The following is a 16,394-nucleotide window of genomic DNA, read 5'->3' as shown; positions in this document are numbered from 1 at the left end:
TTTCAATCCAACATCTTCTAACATTTCTCCCAACACTTTGTCCTTCACCACAACCCTAACCCTCTCCTTCTCACGCTTCCTCAAAGCACCGTTCATCATCGTCTTCGCTTCGTCGAACCAGAAACCGAAGATCGCTCGCGTCGTTCCCCAAGGAGGAACCGACAAATTCATCAAAAACTACGGTGACGCTAAGGCCTCTCCCTCGCTTTCTTTCGTTTGAACTCTCACCCTACGTTGATCTATTTTGTTTATCTGTTTCGTTGATTTTGATTTTTTCATCAATAGGAATTTTGAGTTGTTTTTAATTTATCGAAATGTGAAAGCATGTATCTGAGTGTTCACTGTTTAATGTATATGAGTGTTCACTATTTAATGTATCTGAGTTTTCACTGTTTAATGTATTTAAGTGTTCACTGTTTAATGTATTTGACTGTTCATTACTTAATGTATTTGAGTGTTCAGTATTTAATGTATTTGAATTTTCACTTTTTAATGTATCTGAGTGTTCATTGTTTAATGTATCTGTGTGTTCACTATTTAATATTATTATTTATATTGCCCATAAATACTATTATTGTGTTCAAAAGTTTTTTTTTCAATCTAACATCTTCCTGCATTTCTCCCAACACTCTCTCCTTCACCATAATCCTAACTCTCTCCTTCTCACGCTTCCCAATACCACTGTCCTTCACTGTCACTGCTTCGCCGAACCAATAATCGAAGACCACTCACATCGTTCTTTAGAGTGGAACTAGCAAATTCATTAATCACCGTCCCACCCTCACTTTCTTTTGTTCGAATTCTCACCTTACGTTTATCTGTTTCGTTTATCTATTTCGTTGATTTTGATTTTTTCATCAATCAAAATTTTGAGTTGTTTTTAATTTGCCAAAATGTGAATGCATGTATTTGTGTGTTCACTGTTTAATGTATCTGAGTGTTCACTGTTTAATGTATTTGAGTGTTCACTGTTTAATGTATTTATGGGTTCATTGTTTAATGTATCAGTGTTTTCACTGTTTAATATTATTATTATTGCGCATAAATACTATTATTGTGTTCAATTTTTTTTTCAATATAACATATTCCTACATTTCTCCCGACACTCTTCTTTAACACAACCCTATCCCTCTCCTTCTCATGCTTCCCCAAACCACCGTCCTTCACCGGGTCGACTTCGCCGAACTAAAAATCGAAGACCGCTTGCGTCGTTTTTCAATGAGGAACCAGCAAATTCATCATCAACTACCGCGACGCTAAGGTCTCACCCTCGCTTTCTTTCGTTTGAACTCTCACCCTACGTTTATCTAATTCGTTTATTTGTTTCGTTGATTTTGATTTCTTTATCAATCGAAATTTTGAGTTGTTTTTAATTTGTCGAAATGTGAATGCATGTATCTGAGTGTTAACTGTTTAATGTATCTGAGTGTTAACTGTTTAATGTATCTGAGTGTTCACTTTTTAATGTATCTGAGTGTTCACTGTTTAATGTATCAGAGTGTTTACTTTTTAATGTATTTGAGTGTTCACTGTTTAATGTATATGAGTGTTCACTGTTTAATGTACACACCCATTCTTTTATTAGTCCAAATATAATACCCTAAATTAAACCGAAGCCCAATATATTATCCAAATAAAATTCTAAACTACTTTATATAAAGTCTGAGAGGGAGGGGGGAGGAGGAATGGGGTGTTTTTTTGTGTTTGTTTCAATGGTTCTGAGAGTGGGGGAGAGGGAGGAGAGTTTTTTTCATTCTTTACAAAATGAAGAGATTTGTGAAAATTTATGTAGGATGGTTGTATTTTACCCAAATACCCTTGTGCATGCATTTTATTACAATATGCAAAATTAAATATTACATATATTTATTTATATTTTCAAAAAAATAATAATTATACTATTAATAACAACATACAATTATAAATAATAAAAATAATAATAAAAAATTATAATATTAACAAAATATATAGTTATATAAAATAATAAATGAATATAATAATAAATATTATTTTCATAAATTTTAATATATTTAATAATTTTATTTTAATTTAACACAAAAATATTTTTTATTTATTTTTTTTATTAAAAAATATAAGTAATTATGAATATTATATATTAGAAAATTTTAATTAATTCAAACCTATACAAAAAAAAATCATAATTCATTATTCAAATATTTTTTAATAACAATGATAAATTTGTAAACTTACAATAAACCATCCTCACAAATTCACTCTATCATCCCTCAATCCAAACAACCTCACATATCTTCGCACATCCTCTCCCTTCCTCACAAATTCCCTCCTCAATCCAAACACAACATAAAAGATATGGACTTGGTATTGTTGAAGCCAATCGAGTTTCACTTTTCTTGTAGTCCTTTAACTAAGACTATAATATTTTTACATGGTGTGAAAATCTTCTCTAATATATTTTCTACATTCCTTCCTCCTATAGCTATCAATTTTATTGAACCTACAGAAGGGAGATGAAAGTTCAACTAGGCTCATTTATGCTAATAAATATACAAAGAAAACTCTAGGTATTTATCCTTTTTATTCTGTGGATGTTGTGACTAGATGAGTTCCATGCTTTCTTTAAATTGCCTTGCATAATTATGGATTAATAATATGCACATTTGAAAAAAATTGAAAGAAAAAAAGTTTTAAAAAAATCATTAATAATTTTTTCCATTTCAAATCTAAAGTCCTTCCTTATAAAGAAATTAATGAGGAAGCATACGGTATAAATCAGAAGATTAAAAGAAAATTAAAATATAACGAAATTAGACTTATACTTTTAACTATATAACTGTATATAAATATAAATTAATTATTCATAATAATTAAAGATACTCCAAAGTAAACTCACTTATGAATAGATCAATCTTTTATGATCCAATTAATTTTCAAGAATTAACAAACATATACACTAACATGATATTAATAAAATAATAAATCAAAACATTCAATTATAATTAATACACAAACAATTATACACATAAATAAATAATTAAAAAAATTCTATGGATTAGCATAACAATCTACTTAATGTGATCAACAGTATAACTATAATTAACAGGAGAATAAATTGCCATCTTTAAATTAAAAATAGTAAAAGTACTTTGTTTACTAAACTAGTTTGTTATAATTATTGGAAATTACATAAAAGTGGATGTAGTTAATAAAGGCAAGAATATAAAAAGAAAACCAATAGTGAACGAGTTAACTAACAAATATGTAATAAAAATAAAATAATGCCTCATGGTTTTCCTATAAAAAGAAGAATTTGAATACTATTTATTACATTGTTTAACCACAAAACACACAATGCCCCAAGCTATTAATAGATCTCGTGATTTAAATATCTGAATAGTGTTAAATGTAGAATTTTAAAGAAAGGTTAAACTAATTAAGGGATCCATGCTACCTTAATAAATATATAAACAAAAAAAGGTTACGTAAACCATTTTTATTTCTATTTATTATTAATGTTCAAGACATTATCATCATATTTAATTAGTTTATGTATATATATTGTAATTAAAAATGGAAAAATAAAATAATCTTATAAATATTCCATTAAATTAAACATTTTTTAATTTATAAATAAAACCGTTAAACAATACATAAAAGGCAAAAAAAGGAGTAATGATTTACTTCAATACAATTAAGAATTACAAAATTATGATTTTTAAACCATTGAAAAAGAATTATTTTGAAGACTTTTATTTTTTTATCCAACTATTATTTTTAAATTTTAAAAAATATTAGTGACTTTTTATCATTTATATCTCTACTATTTAATTAATATATGTATATGTAAATAAATTTATTGTAATGTAAAAAAAATAGAAACTTTCATGAATATTTTATCAAATCAAATATATTCTTTTTCAAAATTAACCTTCAATGATGCTTTAAAAATGAATAATGTTTAACTTTAATCTATACCTATATAATGGGATTCATCTCCATAACTGTTTTTTTTTATATATATAAACAAAATTAATTTTATTTTTAATTATTTTGTAATTTTTTCAATATTAAAATAGTTATTCTATACCTGGGGATTTCTCCACTTAACTGTTTTTATATATATAAAAAAAATTATTTTTTGTTATTTTGTAATTTTTTTTCAATATTAAAATAGTTATTAAAATTAAGTTTTTGAATGGAAAATAGTTATTAGAAAGAAGTTTTTGAATGTAAAACAGATTTGAATCTAGTGTTTTTGAAATATATTTTTATTTCTTCAATTTTTACTCATAGTTTTTTTTCAATTTGAATTTTTGAGATTTTCCATTTGATAAAAAAAAATCATTCTTCAATATAAGAGTCAGAAGAAGAGCATGTATCCCACGTTAATCTCTGTAAATGAATTTTCTTTTCTTAGTTGTTTAATTGCTCATTTTTATTTATTTTACTCTGTTTTTCATGGCGGGATACAAAACATTCAGATTGCACAGGTACATAGTTATATTGACATCATTGTTGATGTGGGCATCAGTGAGAGAAGAGGAAAAAGATTAGAAAATAAATATTTTTATGAAGTTTCTCATCTTATTCCTCTGCTTGTTTTTATTTTCATTATTATATTTTGTTTTTTTAGTTTTATGTTAGTAACAACTAATTAAAATTAGTGATTCACCATAATGATGACGTAATTGCTTTAAGGTACATAGTTATTTAGACATCATTATTGATGTGGCATCGACAGAATGATGAATGCGTTCCATTCTTGCGGAGTAGAGAAAATTGATTAGAAAATAAATATTTCTTAAAGTTTGTTACAGTGCTTCTCATCTTATTCTTTTTTATTATTATTATATTTCTGTTTTTTAGTTTTATATTAATAACCACAAATCAAAAGTTCACCATAATGATTACTTAATTGCTTTAAGGTATAAAGTTATCTTGACATCATTTTTATGTGGACGAAGAGGATGAATGCGTTTTGAATATAACATTCTTGTATAGAAGAGGAAATGGATTAGAAAATAAATATTTTTTTAAGGTTTGTTAAGTTTCTTGTCTTATTTTTTTTTTTTTTTTGTCTTTTCATTGTTATATTTCTCTTTTTTAATTTTATGTTAGTAACAACAAATAAAAATTGGTTATGTTTATTGTGTTACAAATTTGAATTTATTTTTAATATAGTAGGTTAAAACTCATAATGAAAGAAAATGTTTCTATCTTATTTTTACTTAATGATATTTGGTATTTAGAAAATATGAATACACATAATAATATACCTATTTAAAATAAAAATAAAATGCTCATAAAGGTATTTCGGCTTCCAGTTATAAAAATAGATGAAAATTATAAAAAAAAAACATTAAAATAAAATAAAATTAAATAGTTTATATTAAACTTTTCGTATAATTATTTGTGTAAAAAATATATTCAATTATGTCGTAAAATAAAAGAGTAAAATATGAATACTAAATAAATATTAAAAGAAGGTGATCCTGATGAATAAAGTTATAGATATAAAAATTAATATTTTACAGGAACATGATTATTAAAAATAAATTTGAACAGAAAATACAATAATTAAAAGAATGTAGGATTGATTCAATATTAATCTTGATCGGAAGAAAAATCAACAAAAAGTCAAAACATAGTTTTAATGACATTAGAAGAATTAGTGATTTTGGCGTAGAGCAGCACCATAAAATAGGTAGGACCAATGAGAAGGTGCCACGTGATCCAAAACCCACATAACCATATACGTCACCCAATACCAACACATTGGCGTAATGTAGTATAACCACCGAACGAGGGCAATCTCGGGAAAACCCTAAATCTCCACGCCAAAATCTTCAATCACTCTCCATTTTCTCTCATCTCTTTCTCCCTTTTTTTCTCTCCCTTCATTTTCTCGCCCCCACCGACTCTCTCCCTGACCCGCCCTGACTCACCGCCGACTCGGTCCCCGGCCGGTTCGGTCTAAACCGTCATGGAGATCGCTCACGAGCCACCTCCTTCCCTCGACGGAGGCCCCATCCCCGTCGAGACACTCGCCAATTCTCCCTCGTCGTCTTCCCCTTCCTCCTCCTCTTCTTCCTCCTCCGCTTCGTCGCCGCGCGGTTCCAAGGGAAAGGAGGTCGAGTCGACCGCTTCGGCGACGGGGACGGCAGCCGCGCCAGCCAAGTACGATGACGAGGAGGAGGAGGAAGAGGACGTGTGCCGGATTTGCCGGAACCCTGGTGACGCCGAGAATCCACTCCGGTATCCGTGCGCGTGCAGCGGGAGCATCAAGTTTGTGCATCAGGATTGTCTCCTTCAATGGCTTAATCACAGCAACGCGCGCCAATGCGAGGTTTTGCCCTATCTGATCTTCAACGTGAATTAACACGTTTTTGTTGGATTTCTGATCCGATTCTTTTGTGTCTGGGACTTGTTCTTGTTTAAACGAGGTGGTAATAGTTATTTTTTTATCGTAGAGTAGCGTGTATCTTGTACTGCTTCTTTTGATGAATGAAGCTAGGTTTTACCTTGTGCTAAAATAAGTTGTCAAGTGATGAAGTTAAAGATTCAGAAATTTCTTATTTTGTCATTTTTGTTGCTAAGGATGATGGAAAGTAGAAACCAAATAGGGGCTGCCAAATGGTTGCTGTCTTCTTCATGTTAAAATATTGAACCGCTAATGCTGGAAATGTATTATACCCGTTTATGCCTAATGTTTATAGTTGAAAGCTAAGAGTCCTTTGCTGAGGCACAACAATTTTCAATTTTGAACTTGATAGCATAAACAAAAAGAGAATAAAAAAAATCACCTTGGTCTTACAATAGTTAATTAAGCACACCGTAGATTTGTTTTGTAACTTATGCAAATGCTATGTTCAATACAAATCTGTCAAAAGTGAAGTAACCCCTCCCTGCCCCATTTTTATGTACCTGATTCTTCCTTATTGGGATGTTTTCTTCTTCTAAATGTGCTTCATATGTGCTGCAGGTCTGCAAACATGCATTTTCATTCTCTCCTGTTTATGCTGATAATGCCCCGGCTAGGTTACCTTTTCAAGAGTTTGTGGTTGGAATGGCAATGAAAGCCTGCCATGTTCTTCAATTCTTTTTGCGCCTGAGTTTTGTGCTATCTGTGTGGCTCTTAATTATACCTTTCATAACTTTCTGGATATGGCGATTAGCTTTTGTGAGGAGTTTAGGTGAAGCCCAGAGGTTATTCTTAAGCCATTTATCGACAGCAGTTATCCTGACCGATTGCCTCCATGGTTTTCTACTTTCTGCAAGCATTGTCTTCATTTTTCTTGGGGCCACTTCTTTGAGAGATTACTTTAGGCATTTGCGAGAAATTGGGGGACAGGATGCTGATAGAGAAGATGAAGTGGACAGAAATGGTGCTCGAATGGCTAGAAGGCCTCCTGTACAAGCTAATCGTAATGCCAATGCTGACGGGAATGGTGAAGATGCTGGTGGAGCGCAAGGAATTGCAGGTGCAGGTCAAGTAATTAGGAGAAATGCTGAAAACGTTGCTGCACGGTGGGAGATGCAAGCAGCACGACTTGAGGCACATGTTGAACAGATGTTTGATGGTCTGGATGATGCTGATGGAGCAGAAGATGTTCCCTTTGATGAACTTGTTGGCATGCAGGGTCCAGTTTTTCACTTGGTTGAAAATGCATTTACTGTAAGTCTATCAACATGACTTTATTGAAACTGAGCTTGATGAAGGAAGCCTTTTGAAAAGTTAAAACTGCATAGGTTCAACTCATTTTTAAATAACTTCTGATTTAATTAATTTTAATAAAATACTAAATTCCATTACGTAGTAGCATTTATCAAAATGTATGAGATTATTTTAATCACTTTATGGAAGAAGACAAGCTCTACTGTCTACTCAAGTATTATTTATGTTGTGTATGCAGACATGATCTTCTTGGTCTGCTTCTTTGGGGTAATGGATGAGATGTACTCTTGATAATTAACATTTGTAATTCCATGTGGATGGAAGGATTTCATATGATATAAGCTAGTGAAAATTTGTTGTCTCTTTAATATTAATTATGAATATTAAGTACTTGTGCTTATAAAACTTCAATTAGGAACTTGTAGTTGCATGATTCTCAATAGTTTTGTTTGAGATGCTACATTTACTAGATATATGGTCAAATTATAGCATATATGTAGGGAGAAGCCTCATCTTATAGACTGGTTGTGAGGTTGAGTTAAACTTTAATTTCACTTTCTTAAGATGACAATAGAACTTATTCTAGCGAGGTTTGTTGGTCCTATCATTCCACCTGCTACCAATTTTCCTTAATCCCACACTCTAGATGTCCAACTCTCGGCACGATGGGTTGTGTTGGAGATCTTACATCTATTGAAGATATGGTCAAATTATAGCATATAAGTGGATATAAATTTCATCTTATAAGTTAGTTTTGTAAGGTTGAATTAGGCTTAAGTTTCACTTTCTTAAGAGGTTTGTTTACTCAAAAATTGATTGCGGTGTGAATTTGTTATCATTAAAGAAAGAATGATTAGTTCACTTATTATGATTATTTTTCTTATGTTAATTGGTCATGCTATTAATGCTACTCTTTGTAGTCTAAATTTTATTATCTTTTAAGAATCTTTCTCTAATTATTTTCCCATGCTTAGGGTTCATTGTATATTATTGACAAAAAATTCTTATGTTTTGTAAATTGTGACCTTTTCTGATTAATTTTGTTTGAAATAATTTTGTTTTGTTCTTTGGAGAAATGAATTTGGTACTTATCACATTTCTTACTTCAAACTGAATTTATTTTCTCTAAGCAGGTGCTGGCGAGCAATATGATTTTCCTTGGTGTTGTAATCTTTGTGCCATTCTCATTGGGTCGTATCATACTCCATTACCTATCCTGGTTCTTCTCAACTGCTAGTGGTCCTGTGTTGTCAGCTGTGGCCCCCCTTGCAGACACATCTCTTTCTCTGGCAAATATTACTTTAAAGAATGCATTAACAGCTGTTAAAAACTTGTCATCTGAAACTCAAGAAAGTGGACCAATTGGTCAGGTTGCAGAAATGATGAAAGCCAATTCTAGTGAATTGAGTGAAATGTCAAACAACATAACATCTGCCTCAGCTGTTATCTTGAAAGGAGGGTCAATTGGAACTTCAAGGCTTTCTGATGTTACCACTCTAGCTATTGGATATGTTTTTATTCTTACTCTAATTTTCTGCTACTTCGGGATTGTTGCTGTAATTCGTTACACAAAGGGTGAGCCTTTGACCATGGGAAGGTTTTATGGCATTGCTTCTATAGCAGAAACAATTCCATCTCTCGTCAGGCAGTTTTTGGCAGCAATGAAGCATTTGATGACCATGGTTAAGGTTGCTTTCCTCTTAATCATTGAACTCGGGGTATTTCCTTTGATGTGTGGATGGTGGCTTGATGTTTGTACCATTCAGATGTTTGGGAAGACAATGGTTCACAGAGTTCAGTTCTTCTCTGCATCCCCTTTAGCAAGCTCATTGGTTCATTGGGTTGTTGGGATTGTGTACATGCTACAAATTAGCATATTTGTCAGCCTTCTTAGAGGGGTAACTTCTTGTCATATGATATGATTTTTAGAGTCCTGCTTATATTGTTATTCACTGTTTCACATGATTTATTTGTTTACGATGGCAGGTTTTACGTAATGGAGTTTTGTACTTCCTTCGGGACCCTGCGGATCCAAATTATAATCCATTTCGTGATCTTATAGATGATCCCGTGCACAAACATGCTCGCAGGGTTCTATTATCTGTCGCAGTTTATGGGAGTCTGATTGTGATGCTGGTATTCTTGCCTGTCAAACTTGCCATGCGGATGGCACCTTCCATTTTCCCACTAGACATATCGTAAGATAGCCCCTTAATCAATTTTAGTAGTTTCCATGGATTATGTATCACATTTTTAAATTGTGAATATGAATGTTTTTGCAGGGTATCTGATCCATTCACTGAAATTCCAGCTGACATGCTTCTCTTTCAGATTTGTATCCCATTTGCTATTGAGCATTTTAAATTGAGGACAACTATAAAATCCCTACTGCGCTATTGGTTTACTGCTGTTGGTTGGGCTCTTGGTTTAACTGATTTCTTACTGCCTAGACCTGATGACAGTGTAAATCAAGATAATGGAAATGGGGAGCCAGGTAGGCAAGAAAGGCTACAAGTAGTACAAGCTGGAGTGCATGATCTGGGTTTGGTGCCATTTGCAGGTGATAATTTGAACAGGGCTGTTACTACAGTGGGAGAACTGAATGCTGGAGAGGATTATGATAATGATGAGCAATCCGACTCTGAGTGAGTTCCTTGCTAATTGAAATCCTACAACTATCATTTATTATCTTATATTTCATTCTCCCAATTTATTTAGTTGACTCAATGTGTGAAAAAATCTAGTAAAGTCATCAGTTTCTTTGCAGTGCTTGTTTTAGCTGTTGTTAGTTACCCTGTCACCATCTAATTAAATATTTTGCTATGACTATAGCAGTTATGCCTTTGTGCTTCGCATAGTTCTCTTACTGGTGATTGCTTGGATGACTCTCCTTGTCTTCAACTCTGCTCTGATAGTTGTACCAATTTCACTTGGACGGGCACTTTTCAATTTTATTCCTCGTCTTCCCATAACTCATGGCATTAAATGCAATGGTATGTAAATGATTGAACTAGCTTTCCAGTCGCTGGCCTTTATAACTTTGCATGTGCTTATAACCTTATTTCTTTTCACAGATCTGTATGCATTTATCATTGGAAGCTATGTAATCTGGACTGCCGTTGCTGGAGTTAGATACTCAATTGAACAGGTAAGAAGAAGGAGAGCTTCTGTTTTGTTTGGCCAAGTATGGAAATGGTGCGGCATTCTTGTGAAGAGTTCTGCACTTCTGTCTATATGGGTAAGGATGATCCTCTTGCTTATTACTATGTTACTGAAGTTGCCCTTTTGAGTTTGCATATATCTGTATTTGCTTGTAAGTATATTAATCCCTATTTTTTGTCAGATATTCATTATCCCAGTGCTAATTGGTCTTCTCTTTGAGCTTTTGGTCATTGTGCCAATGAGAGTTCCGGTTGATGAAAGTCCAGTATTCCTACTTTATCAAGACTGGGCATTAGGCCTTATATTTCTGAAGATATGGACTAGATTGGTGAGTTTGTTTCCTTTTATTATCAGCATTCCTCTGTCAGCTTTCCTTCCTGTCTTTAATTTTTTTGGTGCAAAATTTTTACAAGCTTATTAAATACTGAATGCTATGTACAAAAATATATTGAGTGACATGATGTAGAAAACCTCCTTTTTGCGTAAAAAAAATCTTCCTGCTGCTGTACTCTTTTTGGTAAGTTTATCTTGCTGCATGGGTATTTATGGTATCAATTTTCTGGAATGTTTCTCCTATATGTTTATTTTCATCCCAGTGGCATTATGTGATTCATGTAGCCCCTACACACTTAGTCTAAGACTTCTTGTTTACGTTTGTTTCTTGTTTGTTTCTTCATCTATTATTGCCATGAAGATTAACTGCTCGTTGCTGACAACCTAACTTAAACCTCATTGTAATCTGGGCTGGGGAGTTTGGGACTGGTTTTGTAAGTATTGGCCTCAAATCACGAAGAAGGTAGTATATAATGCCAATGACATGTTTCATTGATGTTGCTTACACCATTTTGGGGTAAAGCATATTTCTGGCATAACTTTTTTTTGTACATGGTATGATTTTAAAAAAAAAAACATAATAGTGTATTATCAACTTAGGGGGGTGGGGTCAAATTGGCAAGGGTTGATAAATACTGAATTGTGAATGATTTATTGTAGGTTGGTAAGAATGATTTGAATTGGATAAAATGAGTTTAGAGGGAAAAGTCTGGGTGAGTTTACTTGGTTTCTTGGAATTGTAATCAGAGGAAAGCGTTTTACTTAGAGATTAAGTTGATGAACTACGACGTAGTTTGTTTAGCATATACAAGTGTCATATGATCAATTTCCATTCAACTGATGAAGATGCGGAAATCTTTTCATACCCAACTAACAATTTGAGTTGACCCTTTTTGCTCTTTCTGTCCTTTTATGTGAAATTTATTTGGCATGTCCCATTTGTAAATGATTATCTGTCTCTCAAATGTTTGTTACATGATTGAGTTGAATGTATCTATTTGCTATTTTTAAATTGTTGACTTGGTTCTTTCATTAGGTTATGTTGGACCACATGATGCCTCTGGTGGATGAAAGTTGGCGAGTCAAATTTGAGAGGGTGAGAGAAGATGGGTTCTCCAGGTTGCAAGGTCTATGGGTCCTTCGGGAGATTGTACTTCCGATCATAATGAAGTTGTTGACGGCATTATGTGTACCTTATGTTTTGGCCAAAGGTGTATTTCCAGTTCTTGGGTATCCGTTGGTGATCAATTCTGCTGTTTATCGGTTTGCATGGTTGGGATGCCTATGTTTCAGTTTCTTGTGCTTCTGTGCCAAGAGATTCCATGTCTGGTTCACAAATCTTCATAACTCCATACGCGATGACCGGTATCTCATTGGCCGAAGGTTGCATAACTATGGAGAACATGTTGAGAAAGCAAATGAAGCAGGAACTTCTACAGAGTTGCAGGACACTATCTTACTTGGTACGGGCTTAAATCAACAAGATCATGATGCAGATGTTGGACTACGGTTGAGGCGTGTAAATCATCAACAGGTAGGCTGAAATGTATTTTCTGGTAGGAAGGCCACTGTAGGTTGGTGAAGCTTCTGGGGCAGACATGGTTCGTAAATCTGATGTATACTCCACCTGTTTTGGGTAATTATATCACCTCGTCATGACACACCTGTGCTGTAGTTAAAATTTAACAATTCTGTGCGTGTTTTACTTGTTTAAATTTAGCTAAAAGGGGGAAAATAAAATTGTTGATAGCGCATTTTTTCAAAATAATTCTTTGTGAAATAGGGAAGCGGAAGGCATGCTACGAGATACTTAACAACATAGTTATAGTAGTTAATTGTTATGATAATTACTTATTAGTTACTAGTTTGATTGATACTTCTAACTGGTTAAACGTGGCTGAACTTTGTGTACCCTAATATACATCCTTGCAAAAGGGCAAAGGCACAAAGTCAATGATAAATTATATACTCAAGTTTAAATACAACTCAAGTTCAAACATTTTATATATATATATATGAAATTTCAATGTGTAACGTCTGGTGTAGAGTCTATGTTGAATTCGGTTTGATACAGGGCTGCTGATTCAACTGTATATTGGGTGACTGAGTATCAATTTTATCAGTTCAGGTATTGTCACAAACGTTATAAGAAATTTCTTAAAATATGGATTATTTGGCTGTTTTCTGTCCACCATGCTCCATCATGATGCAGAATTGTTTGCTAATTTTTTTTCATGGTCTCCAAATAGCTTGGCATAAAGCGAATAGGAAATTGATTGTTTGGCCAATTTGTGGGAGTGTGCCTGGGATATCAGCTGGAACCATTTGTAGAGAGAAGCCAATTCTATGGCTGAGAGATGATAACTGATAACTTTCTGTCCAAATATGCTCACTGCCTTTTCACTTTTGGTTTTTGAGAGTTCCTCTTTATTTTTTGCCTCTTTCCCTCATAATCACCCCCAAAAATCCGGTAGATAAACCGTCTACCCAATATAAGCATATCGACAACATTAACCTCTTTTGCTGCTCTCACTATAAATACTAGAAATAAAATAAAAAATGAAGAAGCAATATTCATAAATTGAAAATTTCATTTGGAACCTTTCATTTTTTAAATTACAATTTCCATAAATTACATTCTAGTTACTTCTTCCATCCCACAATGAATGTAGCTTGTCATCTAAAAGAAATTTAAATTGACTAATGTTCTCACATATCAATGAAACATTAATTTCTTTTTCTTCCTAATTTGTCCTTAAATTAATTATTTTTTCATTAAAATTAATGTATTTATTTAAAGAATAAGAACGTTTCATTAAAATTGTTTTACAAGGTGGTACCTTGTTGATTAATGTATGTAAAATAATCTTTAATTATTAGCCATAAAGAGAATAAAGGAGTAAAAAAGTGTTTTTCAAAGTTGTGCTTTAAAATTCAATATACATAATGTTTAATGGATATAATATTTAAGGACGTATTTAAATAGGGACTCTGTTATTTATAGAGTTTAGTTTTGGTCCATCAAAGTAATTGGCTTTTATTATACATTTATTTATACGTGATGTTGATAAACCAACATTTCACTCAACAGTACGATTGTTAATGTAAATAAAGTGACCTACTACAGAAGAGAGAAAAATGGAAAATAGTCTAAATTTTGATTTCCAAACTTAAATCCGTTGGTGCAATACTTCTCACACGTTAATCATATACTCAATTCTAAAAGCTTTATGCTCAATCTAAGAAGTTAATCACATGAATCATGACAAGAGTTTATGTAGTAATATGATTATTACCTATCATGTATTATGATGTAATCTCCTAGTAAAAGTAACAATTTAATTGAATAGACATGTTTAATATTTTATTGAATCTAACTTTCATATCTTTTCAATCAATTAATATTTATATATATATATATATATATAGTCTTATGAAGGATGAGTTATTCTTTTTGTCTGAGGTGTATGTGAGAACTGTGTAAACTGTAAATTCTTCGAGTTTTTTCACTGATTGATAATGCGAAGATGTTCCAACGCTTAAGTAAGAATGTAGATGATTGAATAATTAGATAGAAATACTTTCGAAGAGAATTAAGGTGTATCTACCAAGAGGTTCAATGAAGTGGTTACTTTATCGTAACTGTTTAAGGCAAATTCTTCCTTACATGTGCCCTATTATTAAGGTGACTTGCCATTTAAGATTGAGCTGTGAGTGTGGATAGTTATTGTCGAGTTATAAGGTGAATTGTCATAATTATTTTAACAATTTTCATCCATTAACACGTGATGTATTATAAATTCATATTTTTTAGCTATGAAGTAGTACCTAAGTTCTCCAAGCTCGGATGATTTTTGATATTTATGAAAAATCATTTTTAACTCGACACGAGGGAATATAAGCTTTTCCACATTTGGGAGAGTTTAACATATATTTTTATAAATTCTAAACATAAAATATAAATAGAAGTAAATATAAATAATAAATAATAATTATGAGGTATTAATGAGGGATTTTGATGTTTTGTTGGGTTGATCGTGACAGAGTCTTTTTAGGTTAATTTATATCTTTTTAGAGTACACGTTAGTATGAGTGATGTCACTTTTAAGAGACACGACGATTTGAGATTGAAAAAAGTCGTTTCGCGTCTAAGGGTTTATAAAGGTTTAAGGGATTTTTCTTCTTCCTTCATCTTCTTCATCTTTTTGTAAGCATTCTCTGTTCTCTCTCCTTTATTTTAGTGTTCATTGTTTGTGTTTCTTCCACCATTTGTCATGTTCATCTCTTTGAGGTACATGTTCCATGGTTTCCTTTTTTTCTTCCACGAACTTTGTTTCTGATGATTATAGTCATATTTTAAGGAATGAGGATGTTAGTCCCATTGGGGGTGATCCCTCTTCCAATCATACTCCTTCGTTGTCTATAGAGAACGATGTTGTGGAGGTTGAAAACGCCTCCACACATGATGTTTTCGTTGGTGCTATCGTTTTGCACATCGGTTTACTTTTGATAGTACCCATACCAAAGAAAAAAGCTTATTCTTTAGTGGTCATAGAGGCTTATGTAATCGCAAGATTGCTAGGAAGGGTAAGTACCCTCTTATTTGTAATCCTGAATATTCTTGGGTACTCTGGGAGGTCCACCATTATGCATCTCTTTATTTTTCTAAGAGGCAAGTGGATGACCTTCTCTCTTCCTTTCAAATCAGAGTCGATGGTCAACTTTGTATCAATCAGACATTGTTTGAGCTCTGATCGAGTATACATGAAACCTTCTTGGAATGGTTTCAATTTTACCTATGTATACAAGTTCTTTTTCAAAGATCTTAATATTACCTTTTCACTTCCTCTTTTTAAATGCCAAATGCTAACTGCGATGAACGTGGCTCCAAGCGAACTTCATTCGAATAATTGGGCTTTTCTAAAGGCTTTCCAAATTTCATGTCATCGTCTCCATATAAAGTCAACAATAAATATTTTTATGTATTTCTACCAACTTAAACACGGGGCTTGGTTGGATTTCTTTAAATGAAGTTTACTTTGCCTCTTTTTACCATCTACTTGTCATTCTATAAGAATTTCAAAGATAGGTTTTTCAAGCCAAGCCAAGACCCGAAGAAAATAATTTTCTTTTTCTCCAACCAATGTCCTAAATTTCTCTAATGACATGATAAGTTCAAATTAATGGTCGAGCATCAAAAAAAAAAGTGTAAAATTCATAAAGCGTTGTCGATGCCTATTAGCTA

The 16,394-nt window shown here is 32.5% G+C and overlaps 1 protein-coding gene and 1 long non-coding RNA gene across 3 annotated transcripts; both read left to right on the top strand.

Annotated features, from left to right (window-relative positions):
* Positions 1-5,753: 5,753 nt before the first annotated feature.
* On the top strand, positions 5,754-12,917 carry LOC137806424 (probable E3 ubiquitin ligase SUD1). 2 transcript variants are annotated; one of them, XM_068606544.1, is made up of 9 exons: positions 5,754-6,325; positions 6,962-7,654; positions 8,788-9,552; positions 9,641-9,852; positions 9,937-10,299; positions 10,490-10,647; positions 10,729-10,892; positions 10,998-11,144; positions 12,186-12,917. In XM_068606544.1, the coding sequence occupies exons 1-9, from the start codon at positions 5,963-5,965 to the stop codon at positions 12,690-12,692; spliced, it is 3,372 nt and encodes a 1,123-aa protein (XP_068462645.1). In that variant the 5' UTR covers positions 5,754-5,962; the 3' UTR covers positions 12,693-12,917. The 2 variants fall into 2 exon arrangements, with proteins under 2 accessions (XP_068462645.1, XP_068462644.1); XM_068606543.1 differs by having other exon boundaries at positions 10,487-10,647.
* Positions 12,918-13,202: 285 nt separating this feature from the next.
* LOC137806425 (uncharacterized) lies at positions 13,203-13,556 on the top strand. Its single transcript, XR_011080343.1, has 2 exons — positions 13,203-13,277; positions 13,399-13,556. It is a non-coding gene; the product is annotated as an uncharacterized lncRNA (long non-coding RNA).
* Positions 13,557-16,394: the final 2,838 nt, after the last annotated feature.

Source organism: Phaseolus vulgaris, chromosome 3, assembly GCF_000499845.2.
Source record: "Phaseolus vulgaris cultivar G19833 chromosome 3, P. vulgaris v2.0, whole genome shotgun sequence".
Classification (NCBI taxonomy): Eukaryota; Viridiplantae; Streptophyta; class Magnoliopsida; order Fabales; family Fabaceae; genus Phaseolus; species Phaseolus vulgaris.
Note: the sequence above shows the minus strand (reverse complement) of the source record. Positions and strands in the feature narration are given on the sequence as shown.